Consider the following 17,345-nt stretch of genomic DNA (forward strand, 5'->3'; position numbering starts at 1 on the left):
AACACAGAATTGTTCAAAACAATTCAGATCATCATATTACTATTGTTAATTTAGGTTAAACACAATTAATAGGGTATCTTAGGACAAATACACATACAACTGCTCCCAGGTGCCGGACAATCAGCCTCTCTGCTCTGGCGTCTCTCTAAAAACAATGCATGCGTTTCTGGATATTTGCATGCTTATGTGTATTTTTTAGTTACTGTTTGATTTCAACAATCAGAGTGAAAAACAAAAGTTCCCATTGGGCAGTTGTAAAGGGTCAACTTAATATATTCTGTGGTGGATATGCATAAGGAGTGTTTCAGCACCATGAACGGATACCTCAAAACCAGTGAGAAGTGACGTCTCCAATACACCAGAGCGCTGTATGCAACACTTTGTCTCACATCAAAAGAAAAAGTGTTCTTATACTGCTGTGATGTCACTATGAGTTTCAAAGAAGAAACACATTTAATTGTTCATACACCAAAGAATATTATCCATAGATCCATGCTAAATCAGGCGTACGAACTGCAGTTGTTCTAATTAATCAGGAACAGTTAACATAAAGTAATAACTAGTACACAATGCGGTGGATTTACAACGATGCTGTGGGAAAAACAACTAGTTTACTATTGTGAAACATCACCCCCAAATTAATTTCACACAAATGTGAATTTGACAACAAAGAAAAAAAAGTATCAATAAAAAGGCAACAAATAATGGGCTGATGTAATTTACAGGATTGATGATTTTGAAAATCTTCTGTTGTTCAAATTCCACAAAACAATTGAGCAGGAAGCACGCAAATTTGCTGAGCATAAAACGTATCTGCTCAACAAGTAAGCAACAATGCATCAAACATGACAAATACACAGGAAGGCTCCTACCTCAGGAGAAGAATCACAATCTCCAAACGCTTCAGCAAAGTCTGAAGGGCTTTTCCTCAGAGTCTGGTCAGCAGGCAGTGTGTTGTCATTGTAAGAAGACACAAACTTAAAGTCACTGGTTCTAGAACCTGTTGTCAGGTAGGCGTCATAATTGTAAGTGCTGCGTAAAGTTCCTGTACCGTCAACATCTGCATAATTAGGAGGGAGATAAGCGCTGGGGATGGCAACTGCTCCATCAAACAACAGTCTGGGCTTTCTCCTGCGACAAAACCTCACACCGAGGATGATGATAATGAAGGTGAGGAAAAAGGTGGACACGGACACCAGTGCAATGATCAGATAAGAGGTCAGTTTGAGTTCTTCTCATCGTAAGAAATATCCTTCAGTTCTGGCACCTCAGCCAAGTTATCAGAGATAAGTAAATACATGGAGCAGGTGGCAGAGAGAGAGGGCTGTCCGTTATCTTTCACTGCCACAATAAGGTTCTGTTTCATGCTGTCAGACTCAGAAATGTCCCGCTGTGTCCTGATCTCTCCACTGTGGACACCAATAGTGAAAAGTCCCGGATCAGTGGATTTGACTATATGATAGGACAGCCAGGCATTCTGTCCGGAGTCCGCGTCCACTGCAATCACTTTGGACACCAGAGAGCCTCCATGTGCAGCTTTGGGGACCAGCTCGGTCATGAAGGAGTTTCCCTCCGGGGCGGGGTACAGTATCTGAGGAGAGTTGTCATTCACATCCGATATGAACACACTGACAGTCACGTTGCTGCTGAGCGGAGGAGAACCGTTGTCTCTGGCCATCACGTGGACTTTAAAACTCCTGAACTGTTCATAATCAAACAACCTCCCGGCGTGGATCACCCCCGTGTCTCCGTTAACAGACAGGTAGGAAGACACTGGGGCACCGTTCACCTCACCGGGTATCAGAGAATAAATCACGGTACCGTTTTGTCTCCAGTCGGGGTCTCGAGCAGTAACGGAACATAAAGTGGAGCCAGGTGTGTTGTTTTCAGTCACGTATGTGCTGTAGGACTGCTCCTCAAACACAGGTGGGTTGTCGTTGATGTCTGCTACAGATAACTGAACAGTTTTAGAGGAGGACAGAGGGGGAGAGCCCTCGTCAGTGGCAGTGATTGTAATGTTGTAATCAGACACTAACTCACGGTCCAGTTGTCCTGTGGTCACCAGAGAATAATAGTTTTTAATAGAAGGAACCAACTTGAAAGGGACGTTTTGCTGAATGGAGCAGCGGACCTGTCTGTTTTTCTCAGAGTCTCTATCCTGCACGTTAATGATGCCCACCTCTGAACCAGGTGAGACGTTCTCAAGTATGGGGTTAGTCAGTGATTTTAGGTATATCACTGGAGCATTATCATTCATATCAGTAACATCTATTATAACTTTAGCGTAAGAAGATAGTCCTAAACTGTCCTTTGCCTCCACGCTCATTTCAAAAGTATTAGTTTCTTCAAAGTCAACTGCACCAGTTACTCTGATTTCTCCAGTTTTAGAATCAATAGAAAATACATTAACATCATCATCAGACACATGGCCTAATTCATACGTCACATCTCCATTCAATCCTTCGTCTGCATCAGTAGCACTAACATTAATCACTGTGGTATCTGGAGGTGAGTTTTCAGGCAGACTGGCTTTATAGACAGCCTGGCTAAACACTGGGGCGTTATCATTAGCATCCAGCACAGTGACGTGTATGACTACAGTACCTGATCTCTGAGGAGAGCCTCCATCTAAAGCCGTGAGGAGCAAATTAATATCATGTTGGTTTTCACGATCAAGTGTATTCTCCAGTACGAGTTCTATCTTGTTACTGTCGGCAGCGAGAATGAAATTGTCATTTTTTTGTAAACTGTAACCCTGAACAGCATTTTGACCTATATCTGCATCATGGGCCACCTCAATAGAGAAGCGGTAACCCTTAGCAGCCGACTCACTTATTTCCATTTCAATCAATTGTTTTTTGAATTTTGGCGAGTTGTCATTTGCATCTTGAACATGAAGACTAACACGATGAAGCTCCAGAGGATTTTCCAACACCAGATCTACTTTCACAACACAAGACGGTCTCTTGCCACAAAGGCTTTCTCTGTCCATAATCTCCGATGTTACCAAATCTCCAGTACTCAGATTAATATCACAGTAGCGTTTACGAGTCCCCTCAGAATCAACACGGGCCTTTCGGGAAGATAAGGTCCTCAGATCAAGGCCGATATCTTTAGCTATATTCCCAATAACAGACTCGCGTTTCATTTCTTCTGGAATAGAATAACTCAGATCTCCATTAACGAGGCGCAGCACGGTAATAAACGAAGCAAAGCAGAAGATCGGCCGCAGCGGTGAAAATCCTTTGTCTCCCATCCTGACACAAAACCAGTCTTCGGCTTGTTAATGTCCACCCTACTATCCAGATTATTAGAGAAAAGTACTTCCAAAAACAGCACAATAATCCAACACTGGTTTCTGCGGACCATACAAATATATTTGAGGTTTTAACTGATCGTCTTTGAAATACAACCGGCTTGCATTCAGTAGTTGTGGGTGGGGTGGTGTGCGTTCATGTTCTGTTAGCCGACAGTGACACCACGAGTCGCTTTATATCTTCACAATGTGAAGTTATGACAGTTTTCCAAAATTCCAAATTCATGCGAAGTTATTTCGTTCACATACACATCACATGTGACTATCAGTTGAAAACAACTACTTTTCAATAAATATAATGCAGATAGAAAGAGACAGCTGTGTTTTAATGACAGTTTATTTGTCCTCCATCCATCCATTGATGTGAAGACAATATTAATGTCTTGACCAAAAATTCCATTTGCAGTATTATGAGAGTTGTAAGGTTTTCAGTTTTCTTAAATAACTTGTTTCAAATACCAGGATGTAAAAGACTGCATTGCATCTGAGAGTCCGGCATTGTATAGGTGACTTAAGTAACAGTAAATAACTTTCTTCAGGAAAATGTATCAAAGTATCAAAAACGCACAGTAGGTAGTCGTTTAGCAGAAACAATCCTTCTGTGTCTGACTGATATATTATCATGACATTAAATAAAGCATCTTACTAAGCCCCTAACAAAAATGCCCATATGCACAACACTGCAAAATGCCCTAACACCGTATCATACAATTAAAATAAAACTGTAGGTGTTTTAAATAAAAACAAAAAAACAAGGTCAATAAAATAACAAACTTGACTATAAAAACATACACAAATAAGCATTTAGCAAAGCTATAAAGTCACTGTTGAGAATAAAACAAAAATATAAAATTGCTTCTAAATTAAAAAAGGTTGATAATAATTTAGATTTTAGAAAAAAAAATGAAGGTGATTCTAATTGAAAGCCTTGGTTATTAATTTAAATATCAGATAATTAAACACAGTATTATTAATAACAATTGAGATCATAATATTGACATCGTTACTTTAGGTTAATTACAGTTAAAAAGGTAGCAAAAGGAAAAACTCATCCACAACTGCTCTCTGGTGCCGGTCACTATATAGCAGAAATATCCATGTAACCATTCAATAAGTTTGATTAACCATAACACACTAAATTAAAGATTGAATTGATAGCTGTTTGTAAAAAGTTGAAGTAAAAGTGTATCTTTATGATACAAGGCCACCAATATATATTCAAAAAAATATCATGGATCATATCATCGAGGAAACGTGAAAACAGGCCTCCTTTACCGAGTTTACTTCTGGCAAATGTCCAATCCCTGGATAATAAACTGGACGAACTCCGTAGCAGGATGGCATTTCAACGGGACATTAAGACCTGTAATGTTTTGGTTTTCACGGAGACTTGGCTCGACTCCACGATTCCCGGACGCCGCCATTGCTCCACACGAATTCTCCATTCATCGCCAGGACCGGACAATAAACTCAGGGAAGAGCAAGGGAGGAGGTGTGTGCTTCATGATTAACAACAAGTGGGTGCTCAGATGTGGAAATAATTTCTTCGGACTGTTCTCCCAGCCTAGAGCACATCATGATCGGATGCCGGCCTTTTTATCTGCCGAGGGAGTTCACATCGGTTGTTCTAACAGCAGTTCGCCGCACGCTGACAACAACACAGCGCTGGAAGAGCTGTATGGGATTATCGACAGGACAGAGACTTCTCGGCCAGAGGCTGCATTTATTGTGGCCGGGGATTTTAACAGAGCCAACATGAAGAAATTTCTAATCACATCTGTTTTTATATACAAACATACATATATATACACATATATACATATATATATATATATGTATATATATATATATATATGTATATATATATATTATTCACATCTGCCATACATATCTGTTTATAGTACACATATCTATATATTGTACATATCTGCCATATGCATCTGTTATACATAATATATGCATCTGTCCATACCTCCTCATTCAACAGTGTAAAGTATTTAAATACTTGCAATGTATTCCACATATGTATATATTTCACATCCTTAAATCTTTATTGTTGTTATTGTAAATATTCTTCTCTCTTTTTGCACTATTTTATTTATCTTATTTGCACCATGTATGTTGAGTTGTTGGAGGAGCATGGGATATAAGATTTTTGTGGCCAACATATACGTTGTATCTGCTGTGCATATGACCAATACAACCTTGAAATGTTGACAAGACAAAGCGTGACAGATTGAAAGAAGAATGTGTTAAGGAAGAACAAGCAGTAGAAATAAATACAAAAATTTGAAAAAAACGACACTGCTCAAAAACAAAGCAAAAATACATCAACTATGACAAATACACAGGAAGGCTCCTACCTCAGGAGAAGAATCACAATCTCCAAACACTTCAGCAAAGTCTGAAGGGCTTTTCCTCAGAGTCTGGTCAGCAGGCAGTGTGTTGTCATTGTAAGAAGACACAAACTTAAAGTCACTGGTTCTAGAACCTGTTGTCAGGTAGGCGTCATAATTGTAAGCGCTGCGTAAAGTTCCTGTGCCGTCAACATCTGCTTAATTAGGAGGGAGATACGCACTGGGGATGGCGACTGCTCCATCAAACAACAGTCTGGGCTTTCTCCTGCGACAAAACCTCACACCGAGGATGATGATGATAAGGTGAGAAAAAAGGTGGACACGGACACCAGCGCAATGATCAGATAAGAGGTCAGTTTGGAGTTCTTATCGTCATAAGAAATATCCTTCAGTTCTGGCACCTCAGCCAAGTTATCAGAGATAAGTAAATACATGGAGCAGGTGGCAGAGAGAGAGGGCTGTCCGTTATCTTTCACTGCCACAATAAGGTTCTGTTTCATGCTGTCAGACTCAGAAATGTCCCGCTGTGTCCTGATCTCTCCGCTGTGGAGACCAATAGTGAAAAGTCCCGGATCAGTGGATTTGACTATATGATAGGACAGCCAGGCGTTCTGTCCGGAGTCCGCGTCCACTGCGATCACTTTGGACACCAGAGAGCCTCCATGTGCAGCTTTGGGGACCAGCTCGGTCATGAAGGAGTTGCCCTCCACGGGCGGGGTACAGTATCTGAGGAGAGTTGTCATTCACATCTGATATGAACACACTGACAGTCACGTTGCTGCTGAGCGGAGGAGAACCGTTGTCTCTGGCCATCACGTGGACTTTAAAACTCCTGAACTGTTCATGATCAAACGACCTCACAGCGTGGATCACCCCCGTGTCTCCATTAACAGACAGATAGGAGGACACCGGGGCACCGTTCACCTCACCGGGTAACAGAGAATAAATCACGGTACCGTTTTGTCTCCAGTCGGGGTCTCGAGCAGTAACGGAGCATAAAGTGGAGCCAGGTTTGTTGTTTTCAGTCACATATGTGCTGTAGGACTGCTCCTCAAACACAGGAGGGTTGTCGTTGATGTCTGCTACAGATAACTGAACAGTTTTAGAGGAGGACAGAGGGGGAGAGCCCTCGTCAGTGGCAGTGATTGTAATGTTGTAATCAGACACTAGTTCACGGTCCAGGTGTCCTGTGGTCACCAGAGAATAATAGTTTTTAATAGAAGGAACCAACTTGAAAGGGACGTTTTGCTGAATGGAGCAGCCGACCTGTCTGTTATTCTCAGAGTCACTATCCTGCACGTTAATGATGCCCACCTCTGAACCAGGTGACACGTTCTCAGGTATGGGGTTGGTAAGAGATTTCAGGTATATCATTGGAGCATTATCATTCATATCCGTAACATCTATTATAACTTTAGCATAAGACGTAAGACCTAAACCATCTTTAGCTTTAGCGCTAATTTCAAAATAACTAATTTCTTCATAGTCAATGACACCAGCTACTCTAATTTCTCCATTTTTAGGATCAATTGAAAATACACTGTCATAGTCATTAAATCCGTGGCCAAAATCATACGTCACATCTCCATTTAACCCTTCGTCTGCATCAGTAGCACTGACATTAATCACTATGGTATCTGGAGGAGAGTTTTCAGGAACACTGGCTTTATAGACGGCCTGGCTAAACACTGGGGCGTTATCATTAGCATCCAGCACAGTGACGTGTATGACTATAGTACCTGATCTCTGAGGAGAGCCTCCATCTAAAGCCGTGAGGAGCAAATTAATATCATTTTGCTTTTCTCGATCAAGTTTATTTTCCAGTACGAGTTCAACCTTGTTACTGTCGACAGCGAGAATAAAGTTGTCGTTTTTTTGTAAACTATACCTCTGAACAGCATTTTGACCTATATCTGCGTCATGGGCTTCCTCGATAGAAAAGCGGTTACCCTTTTCAGAAGACTCCCTTATTTCCAATTCAATCAAATTATCTTTGAATGTTGGCGAGTTGTCGTTTAAGTCTTGAATATGGATACTAACATGATGAAGCTCCAGAGGATTTTCCAACACAAGATCTAATTTCACAACACACGAGGGTTTATTGCCACAAAGGCTTTCTCTGTCCATTCTCTCCGATGTGACCAAATCTCCAGTACTCAGATTAATATCACAGTAGCGTTTACGAGTGCCCTCAGAATCAACACGGGCCTTTCGGGAAGATAAGGTCCTCAGATCAACACCGAGATCTTTAGCTACATTCCCAATAACAGACTCGCGTTTCATCTCTTCTGGAATAGAATAACTCAGGTCTCCATTAACGAGGCGCAGCACGGTAATAAAGGAAGCAAAGCAGAAGATCAGTCGCAGCGCTGAAAATCCTTTGTCTCCCATCCTGACACCAAACCAGTCTTCGGTTTGTTAATGTCCAGCCTACTTTCCAGATTATATGAAAAAAGTACTTCCAAAAAAAGCTCAATAATCCAACACTTTGTTCTGCCGACCATACAAATATATTCGAGGTTTTAACTGATCGTCTTTTAAATATCTAACCGGCTTGCATTCAGTAGTTGTGGGTGGGGTGGTGTGCGGTCATGTTATGCAAGCCAACAGTGACACCATGGGTCGGTTTTGGTTTTCACACCGTCACCTTATAAATATTATTACCCTAGTTTAAGATCAAATCAAGCTTATTTATTTCATGTCAATATGACGTGTGAGGAAATGTTGAAAGAATAAACTACCATTCAATGTTCATGAAGGTTCAGTACCATTGACAATGGTAAAACAGCTATTCGTGATAGTTTTTAGGTAAAAGCACAAAATATACAATCTAAAAATAATGCATCACAAAAAGAAGTCCTGCATGTAAAGTTCGACATAAATAAAAACACAGAACCATCTTCAGCTAAATAAATTTAAAGTATGACAAACTAAAAAACTCGATCAGCAGAAACGATACCATTGTGACTGACTGAGGCACAGTAATTGTAATATGAAACTAAGATAAAACTATACTTTAAAGTTTAAAATAACTTCCAAGGTAAGATAAATAAAAACAATAGAAATTAAAAATGTTTTTAATGAATAAACATTTGACAACATGAATGCTGGAAAAAAAGAAATACACGATTTGCTTTTAAAGTAAAACACTTGATAAGAATTTAGGGTTTGGAAAAAATGCATGAAGTAAGGGATAGCTATCATTCTTAATGAAATCATATTGTTATTATTATTATTATTATTATTATTATTATTATTAATAAACAATGTTAAAATGAATTTAGATCCTATATGAGTATCATTCATTTGGCCTCATGACATTTAAAAGTGTAACTAAAAAAAACAGATAGTTGTGATTGTGAATGCGGAGTTATTCAGCACCATGGACAGACACCTCAAGACTAGTAAGGACTGATGTCAACAAACCAGAGCGCTGTAAGTTCATCTTTGTCTAGGCAAAGGACATTGTTCTCATGCTGCTGCAATGCGAGCAAGAGAGTTTCACAAAATGAAACACTAACTTGTTCTTAGAACGCAATCCCCAGATTTGGGCTGAATTAGGCGTGGAAATTCCAGTTTTTTTAAAACTCAAGGACAGTTTAGGGATAACCAGTAATACATGTTTGTGGTTGTTAACAATGATGTACGGCGGGCAACGAGCAGACCATCGAATTAGTTCATTTCAAAAACGCTTCTGCATCATTTGTTATCACACCTTTCTATGGAATATCATGATGGTAAACCCATCCAAAAAGGGCCATTCTTTATGAGGAAAAACAAAGTTAAAGAAAATAATATGTTTTTATTTATTTACTGTATATAAGTAAAACTGCATTGTTACTAATAAAATTGCTTTGTGAAACTATGTAAGAGCTAATTATAGAGTGAATGTGTACCTTTGTCGTAACACAACCCCAAACTAAATGCACAAGAATTTAATATTGACAAGAAAAAGAAAAAGGCACAAAAAGGTAAAAATGACAAGATGATGAAACGTATACAATCAATACTTTTGAAAATATTCCATTATTGAAACTAAAGGTGCAAAATCCAAACATCAATTTCAATAAAGAACCAAATATTGCTCAACATAGAATGTAAAAATAGTAACAGACAATATATCAACCATGACAAATACACAGGATGGGTCCTACCTCAGGAGAAGAATCACAATCTCCAAACACTTCAGCAAAGTCTGAAGGGCTTTTCCTCAGAGTCTGGTCAGCAGGCAGTGTGTTGTCACTGTAAGAAGACACGAACTTAAAGTCACTGGTTCTAGAACCTGTTGTCAGGTAGGCGTCATAATTGTAAGCGCTGCGTAAAGTTCCTGTCGTCAACATCTGCATAATTAGGAGGGAGATACGCGCTGGGGATGGCAACTGCTCCATCAAACAACAGTCTGGGCTTTCTCCTGCGACAAAACCTCACACCCAGGATGATGATAATGAAGGTGAGGAAAAAGGTGGACACAGAAACCAGCGCAATGATCAGATAAGAGGTCAGTTTGGAGTTCTTCTCATCGTAAGAAATATCCTTCAGTTCTGGGACCTCAGCCAAGTTATCAGAGATAAGTAAATACATGGAGCAGGTGGCAGAGAGAGAGGGCTGTCCGTTATCTTTCACTGCCACAATAAGGTTCTGTTTCATGCTGTCAGACTCAGAAATGTCCCGCTGTGTCCTGATCTCTCCGCTGTGGAGACCAATAGTGAAAAGTCCTGGATCAGTGGATTTGACTATATGATAGGACAGCCAGGCGTTTTGTCCGGAGTCCGCGTCCACCGCGATCACTTTGGACACCAGAGAGCCTCCATGTGCAGCTTTGGGGACCAGCTCGGTCATGAACGAGTTGCCCTGAGGGGAGGGGTACAGTATCTGAGGAGAGTTGTCATTCACATCCGATATGAACACACTGACAGTCGCGTTGCTGCTGAGCGGAGGAGAACCGTTGTCTCTGGCCATCACATGGACTTTAAAACTCCTGAACTGTTCATAATCAAATGACCTCACGGCGTGGATCATCCCCGTGTCTCCGTTAACAGACAGATAGGAGGACACTGGGGCACCGTTCACCTCACCGGGTAACAGAGAATAAATCACGGTACCGTTTTGTCTCCAGTCGGGGTCTCGAGCAGTAACGGAGCATAAAGTGGAGCCAGGTTTGTTGTTTTCAGTCACATATGCGCTGTAGGACTGCTCCTCAAACACAGGTGGGTTGTCGTTGATGTCTGCTACAGATAACTGAACAGTTTTAGAGGAGGACAGAGGGGGAGAGCCCTCGTCAGTGGCAGTGATTGTAATGTTGTACTCAGACACTAGCTCACGGTCCAGTTGTCCTGTGGTCACCAGAGAATAATAGTTTTTAATAGAAGGAACCAACTTGAAAGGGACGTTTTGCTGAATGGAGCAGCGGACCTGTCTGTTATTCTCAGAGTCTCTATCCTGCACGTTAATGATGCCCACCTCTGCACCAGGTAACACGTTCTCGGGTATAGGGTTAGTCAGAGATTTCAGGTATATCACTGGAGCATTATCATTCATATCAGTAACATCTATTATAACTTTAGCATAAGAGGTTAGACCTAAACCATCTTTAGCTTTCACGCTAATTTCGAAAGAACTGACTTCTTCAAAGTCAACCAAACCACTAACTTGAATTCCTCCCGTTTTGGGATCAATAGAAAAAACATTTCCATTTTCATCCGATAGGTGGACAAAATGATATGTCACATCTCCATTCACCCCTTCATCTGCGTCAGTAGCACTAACATTAATCACTATGGTATCTGGAGGAGAGTTTTCAGGCAGACTGGCTTTATAGACGGCCTGGCTAAACACTGGGGCGTTATCATTCGCATCCAGCACAGTGACGTGTATGACTACAGTACCTGATCTCTGAGGAGAGCCTCCATCTAAAGCTGTGAGGAGCACATTCATTTCACTTTCCTTTTCTCGATCAAGTTTATTCTCTATCACGAGTTCAACCTTGTTGCCGTCAACAGCGAGCATAAATATATTATTTTTTTGCAAGTTGTATTTTTGAACAGCATTTTGACCTATATCTGCATCATGGGCCTCGTCAATAGAGAAGCGGTAACCCTTTTCAGCAGACTCACTTATTTCTAATTCAATCAAGTTCTCATTGAATTGCGGCGAGTTATCATTTACGTCTTGAACATGGATACTAATACGATGAAGCTCCAAGGGATGTTCTAACACCAGATCTACTTTCACAACACACGAGGGTTTCTTGCCACAAAGGTTTTCTCTGTCCATTCTATCCGATGTAACCAAATCTCCGGTACTCATATTAATATCACAGTAGCGCTTACGAGTCCCCTCAGAATCAACACGGGCCTTTCGGGAAGATAAGGTCCTCTGATCAAGACCGAGATCTTTGGCTACATTCCCAATAACAGACTGGCGTTTCCTCTCTTCTGGAATAGAATAACTCAGGTCTCCATTAACGAGGCGCAGCACGGTAATAAACGAAGCAAAGCAGAAGATCGGCCGCAGCGGTGAAAATCCTTTGTCTCCCATCCTGACACAAAACCAGTCTTCGGCTTGTTAATGTCCACCCTACTATCCAGATTATATGAAAAAAGTACTTCCAAAAAAAGCTCAATAATCCAACACTTTGTTCTGCGGACCATACAAATATATTCGAGGTTTTAACTGATCGTCTTTTAAATACAACCGGCTTGCATTCAGTAGTTGTGGGTGGGGTGGTGTGCGTTCATGTCCTGTTAGCCGACAGTGACACCACGAGTCGCTTTATATCTTCACAATGTTAAGTTATGAAAGTTTTCCAACATTCTAAATTCACGCGAAGTTAATTCGTTCACATAGACATCACATGTGACCATCTGTTGAAAACAACTACTTTTCAATAAATATAATGCAGATAGAAAGAGACAGCTGTGATTTAATGACAGTTTATTTGTCTTCCATCCATTGATGTGAAGACAAAATTAAGGTCTTGATCAAAACTTCCATTTGCAGTATTATCAGAGTTGTAAGGTTCAGCACCATGGATAATGATGAGGAAGATACTTCGATCAGTTTTCTTAAGTAACTTGTTTCAAATACCAGGATGTAAAAGACTGCATTGCATCTGAGATTCCTGCATTGTGCAGGTGACTTAATTAACAGTACATAACTTTCTTCAGCAAAAGTGATCTAAAGTATCAAAAATGCACAGTAGGTAGTCGTTTAGCAGAAACAATCCTTCTGTGTCTGACTGATATATTATCATGAAATTAAATAAAGCATCTTACTAAGCCCCTAATAAAAAATGCCCATATGCACAACACTGCAAAATGCCCTAACACCGTATCATACAATTAAAATAAAACTGTAGGTGTTTTAAATAAAAACAAAAAAACAAGGTCAATAAAATAACAACAAACTTGACTATAAAAACATACACAAATAAGCATTTAGCAAAGCTATAAAGTCACTGTTGAGAATAAAAAAAAAATATAAAATTGCTTCTAAATTAAAAAAGGTTGATAATAATTTAGATTTTGGAAAAAAATGAAGGTGATTCTAATTGAAAGCCTTGCTTATTAATTTAAATATCAGATAATTAAACGCAGTATTATTAATAACAATTCAGATCATAATATTGACATCGTTACTTTAGGTTGATTACAGTTAAAAAGGTAGCTAAAGGAAAAACACATGCACAACTGCTCTCTGGTGCCGGTCACTATATAGCAGAAATATCCATGTAACCATTCAATAAGTTTGATTAACCATAACACACTAAATTAAAGATTGAAAAGTAGCTGTTTGTAATAAGTTGAAGTAAAAGTGTATCTTTATGATACAAGGCCACCAATATATATTCATAAAAATATCATGTTGACAAGAAAAAGCGTGAAAGATTGAAAGAAGAATGTGTTAAGGAAGAACAAGCAGTAGAAATAAATACAAAAATCTGAAAAAAACGACACTGCTCAAACACAAAGCAAAAATACATCAACTATGACAAATACACAGGAAGGCTCCTACCTCAGGAGAAGAATCACAATCTCCAAACACTTCAGCAAAGTCTGAAGGGCTTTTCCTCAGAGTCTGGTCAGCAGGCAGTGTGTTGTCATTGTAAGAAGACACGAACTTAAAGTCACTGGTTCTAGAACCTGTTGTCAGGTAGGCGTCATAATTGTAAGCGCTGCGTAAAGTCCCTGTGCCGTCAACATCTGCGTAATTAGGAGGGAGATACGCGCTGGGAATGGCAACTGCTCCATCAAACAACAGTCTGGGCTTTCTCCTGCGACAAAACCTCACACCCAGGATGATGATAATGAAGGTGAGGAAAAAGGTGGACACAGAAACCAGCGCAATGATGAGATAAGAGGTCAGTTTGGAGTTCTTCTCATCGTAAGAAATATCCTTCAGTTCTGGCACCTCAGCCAAGTTATCAGAGATAAGTAAATACATGGAGCAGGTGGCAGAGAGAGAGGGCTGTCCGTTATCTTTCACTGCCACAATAAGGTTCTGTTTCATGCTGTCAGACTCAGAAATGTCCCGCTGTGTCCTGATCTCTCCGCTGTGGAGACCAATAGTGAAAAGTCCTGGATCAGTGGATTTGACTATATGATAGGACAGCCAGGCGTTCTGTCCGGAGTCCGCGTCCACCGCGATCACTTTGGACACCAGAGAGCCTCCGTGTGCAGCTTTGGGGACCAGCTCGGTCATGAACGAGTTGCCCTGAGGGGCGGGGTACAGTATCTGAGGAGAGTTGTCATTCACATCCGATATGAACACACTGACAGTCACGTTGCTGCTGAGCGGAGGAGAACCGTTGTCTCTGGCCATCACGTGGACTTTAAAACTCCTGAACTGTTCATAATCAAACGACCTCACAGAGTGGATCACCCCCGTGTCTCCGTTAACAGACAGATAGGAGGACACCGGGGCACCGTTCACCTCACCGGGTAACAGAGAATAAATCACGGTACCGTTTTGTCTCCAGTCGGGGTCTCGAGCCGTAACAGAACATAAAGTGGAGCCAGGTTTGTTGTTTTCAGTCACATATGCGCTGTAGGACTGCTCCTCAAACACAGGTGGGTTGTCGTTGATGTCTGCTACAGATAACTGAACAGTTTTAGAGGAGGACAGAGGGGGAGAGCCCTCGTCAGTGGCAGTGATTGTAATGTTGTAATCAGACACTAGTTCACGGTCCAGGTGTCCTGTGGTCACCAGAGAATAATAGTTTTTAATAGAAGGAACCAACTTAAAAGGGACATTTTGCTGAATTAAGCAGCTGACCTGTCTGTTATTCTCAGAGTCTCTATCCTGCACGTTTATGATGCCCACTTCTGCACCAGGTGACACGTTTTCGGGTATAGGGTTAGTCAGGGATTTCAGGTATATCACTGGAGCATTATCATTCATATCAGTAACATCTATTATAACTTTGGTGTAAGAGGTTAGACCTAAACCATCTTTAGCTTGAACACTCATTTCAAAAGCGCAAATTTCTTCATAGTCAATTACACCAGTAACTCTAATTTCTCCAGTATTAGAGTCAATAGAGAATATATTAATATCATCGTCAGACACGTGACTTAATTGATATGTCACATCTCCATTCAATCCTTCGTCTGCATCAGTAGCACTAACATTAATCACTATGGTATCTGGAGGAGAGTTTTCAGGCAGACTGGCTTTATAGACGGCCTGGCTAAACACTGGGGCGTTATCGTTAGCATCCAGCACAGTGACGTGTATGACTACAGTACCTGATCTCTGAGGAGAGCCTCCATCTAAAGCCGTGAGGAGCAAATTAATATCATTTTGCTTTTCTCGATCAAGTTTATTCTCCAGTACGAGTTCAACCTTGTTACTGTCGACAGCGAGAATAAAGTTATCATTTTTTTGTAAACTGTATCTCTGAACAGCATTTTGACCTATATCTGCGTCATGGGCCTCCTCGATAGAAAAGCGGTAACCCTTTTCAGCTGACTCACTTATTTCCATTTCAACTTCATTTTCTCTGAATTTTGGCGAGTTGTCGTTTACATCATGAATATGAACACTTACTCGATGAAGCTCCAGAGGATTTTCCAACAACATATCCACTTTCACAACACACGAGGGTTTCTTGCCACAAAGGCTTTCTCTGTCCATTTTCTCCGATGTTACCAAATCTCCAGTACTCAGATTAATATCACAGTAGCGCTTGCGAGTGCCCTCAGAGTCAACACGGGCCTTTCGGGAAGATAAGGTCCTCAGATCCAGACCGAGATCTTTGGCTATATTTCCAATAACAGACTCGCGCTTCATCTCTTCTGGAATAGAATAACTCAGGTCTCCATTAACGAGGTGCAGCGTAACAATAAACGAAGCAAAGCAGAAGGTCGGCCACAGCGCTGAAAATCCTTTGTCTCCCATCCTCGAAAAAAAATGTTCGCAGTTTGGACAAATTTCTGCAAATAAGAACGAATTAAAATTGCCCAACAGTGTCAGCAACCAACAATTTACGAACGAAAACACGTTGCAAACTAATTCGGGAATGAAGGAATTGTTCTGGGAAAATATATCCGAATGTAATGCTTTTAAAGTGGGTGGAGATGACTCTGCTCTTTGTGTGCTGGCCTACAGCGGCACCATTAGGCGGTTTACACTCTCTGTATCTGCAAGCAATATTCCCCATGCCTAAAACCGCCTAATCTTCCCAAACTTCCCAACACTAACTGCGTGCCATATATAAAACATAAACCCAACAACGTAATGTAAAGTGCTAAAAAAAATGTGATTGCCCTGTGTATTTAATTATAGGTAAAAACCCAGGAATTTAAAAAAAAGTAAAGAAATAGAAGCATGAAAAATGAAAATGTTGAGCACTATGGTTAAACATCATCCACTCCTTATTCAATTAACACCTTTTTTTATCACTATACAATAACATCAGTACCTGCCGTTTATGTTGTATAAAATAAAGTATGTTGTCGAAGTGGATTGAAAACAATTAAATCATTACTTATTATACATAATAATATTAATAATACATACTGTTATTAATAATATTATAAATAATAATAATAACATTAATAATATTAATAATACATACTGTTATTAATAATATTATAAATAATAATAATAACATTAATAATATTAATAATACATTTGATAATATGTCTAAGAGAAAATAAGTTGTTTCAGTACCATGGAGAGAGTCAAAAGCAAGATCACATTGGGTGCCTTGTTTAACAAAAAACAAGACTTATTCTTCTGAGCTACTTTTATTTACCAAGTCACCTTTCCTAGGAGTCATAGTGTTCTGTTGCAGATGGTATGTTATAATTAATAATGAAGACAATATCTATAATAACAACAATCTCCAACCCATCGTTGCCCAAACATGGGAAATGTGATTTGAAACCAAAGAGTAAAAGCCACACTGACTATTGGGGCAGATAGAATATAACAAACAAACAGAAGTAAGTAAAACAGAGAGACCTTAACCATTCCAGCACAATTGACAAACCTTTCTTCTTGCTTAATCCACAAATACATACAAGTTTAAATCAAATAGTCAAACATGTCTTTAATCTGATTAAAACATGTATGTGTTATTCATTTAAATGCATTACAAAGGCATATGCAACCCACTTCATAGGAATTTGCATCTACTGTTCTTAAGGAGCTATGGAAAATAGAGTGTA

At 40.0% G+C, this 17,345-nt stretch overlaps 1 protein-coding gene and 2 pseudogenes across 1 annotated transcript; all 3 read right to left on the reverse strand.

The window, feature by feature from the left end:
* Window positions 1-839: 839 nt before the first annotated feature.
* On the reverse strand, window positions 840-8,064 carry LOC134860130 (uncharacterized; annotated as a pseudogene).
* Window positions 8,065-9,229: 1,165 nt separating this feature from the next.
* LOC134859911 (protocadherin beta-16-like) lies at window positions 9,230-12,459 on the reverse strand (annotated as a pseudogene).
* A 1,194-nt stretch (window positions 12,460-13,653) lies between these two features.
* Window positions 13,654-16,163, reverse strand: LOC134860131 (protocadherin gamma-A11-like). The gene has a single exon (XM_063876972.1). It carries the CDS (start codon window positions 16,069-16,071, stop codon window positions 13,654-13,656), a length of 2,418 nt encoding a protein of 805 aa, XP_063733042.1. The 5' UTR covers window positions 16,072-16,163.
* Between the last annotated feature and the right edge of the window lie 1,182 nt (window positions 16,164-17,345).

The sequence above is a fragment of the Eleginops maclovinus genome, chromosome 23 (assembly GCF_036324505.1).
Source record: "Eleginops maclovinus isolate JMC-PN-2008 ecotype Puerto Natales chromosome 23, JC_Emac_rtc_rv5, whole genome shotgun sequence".
NCBI lineage: Eukaryota > Metazoa > Chordata > Actinopteri > Perciformes > Eleginopidae > Eleginops > Eleginops maclovinus.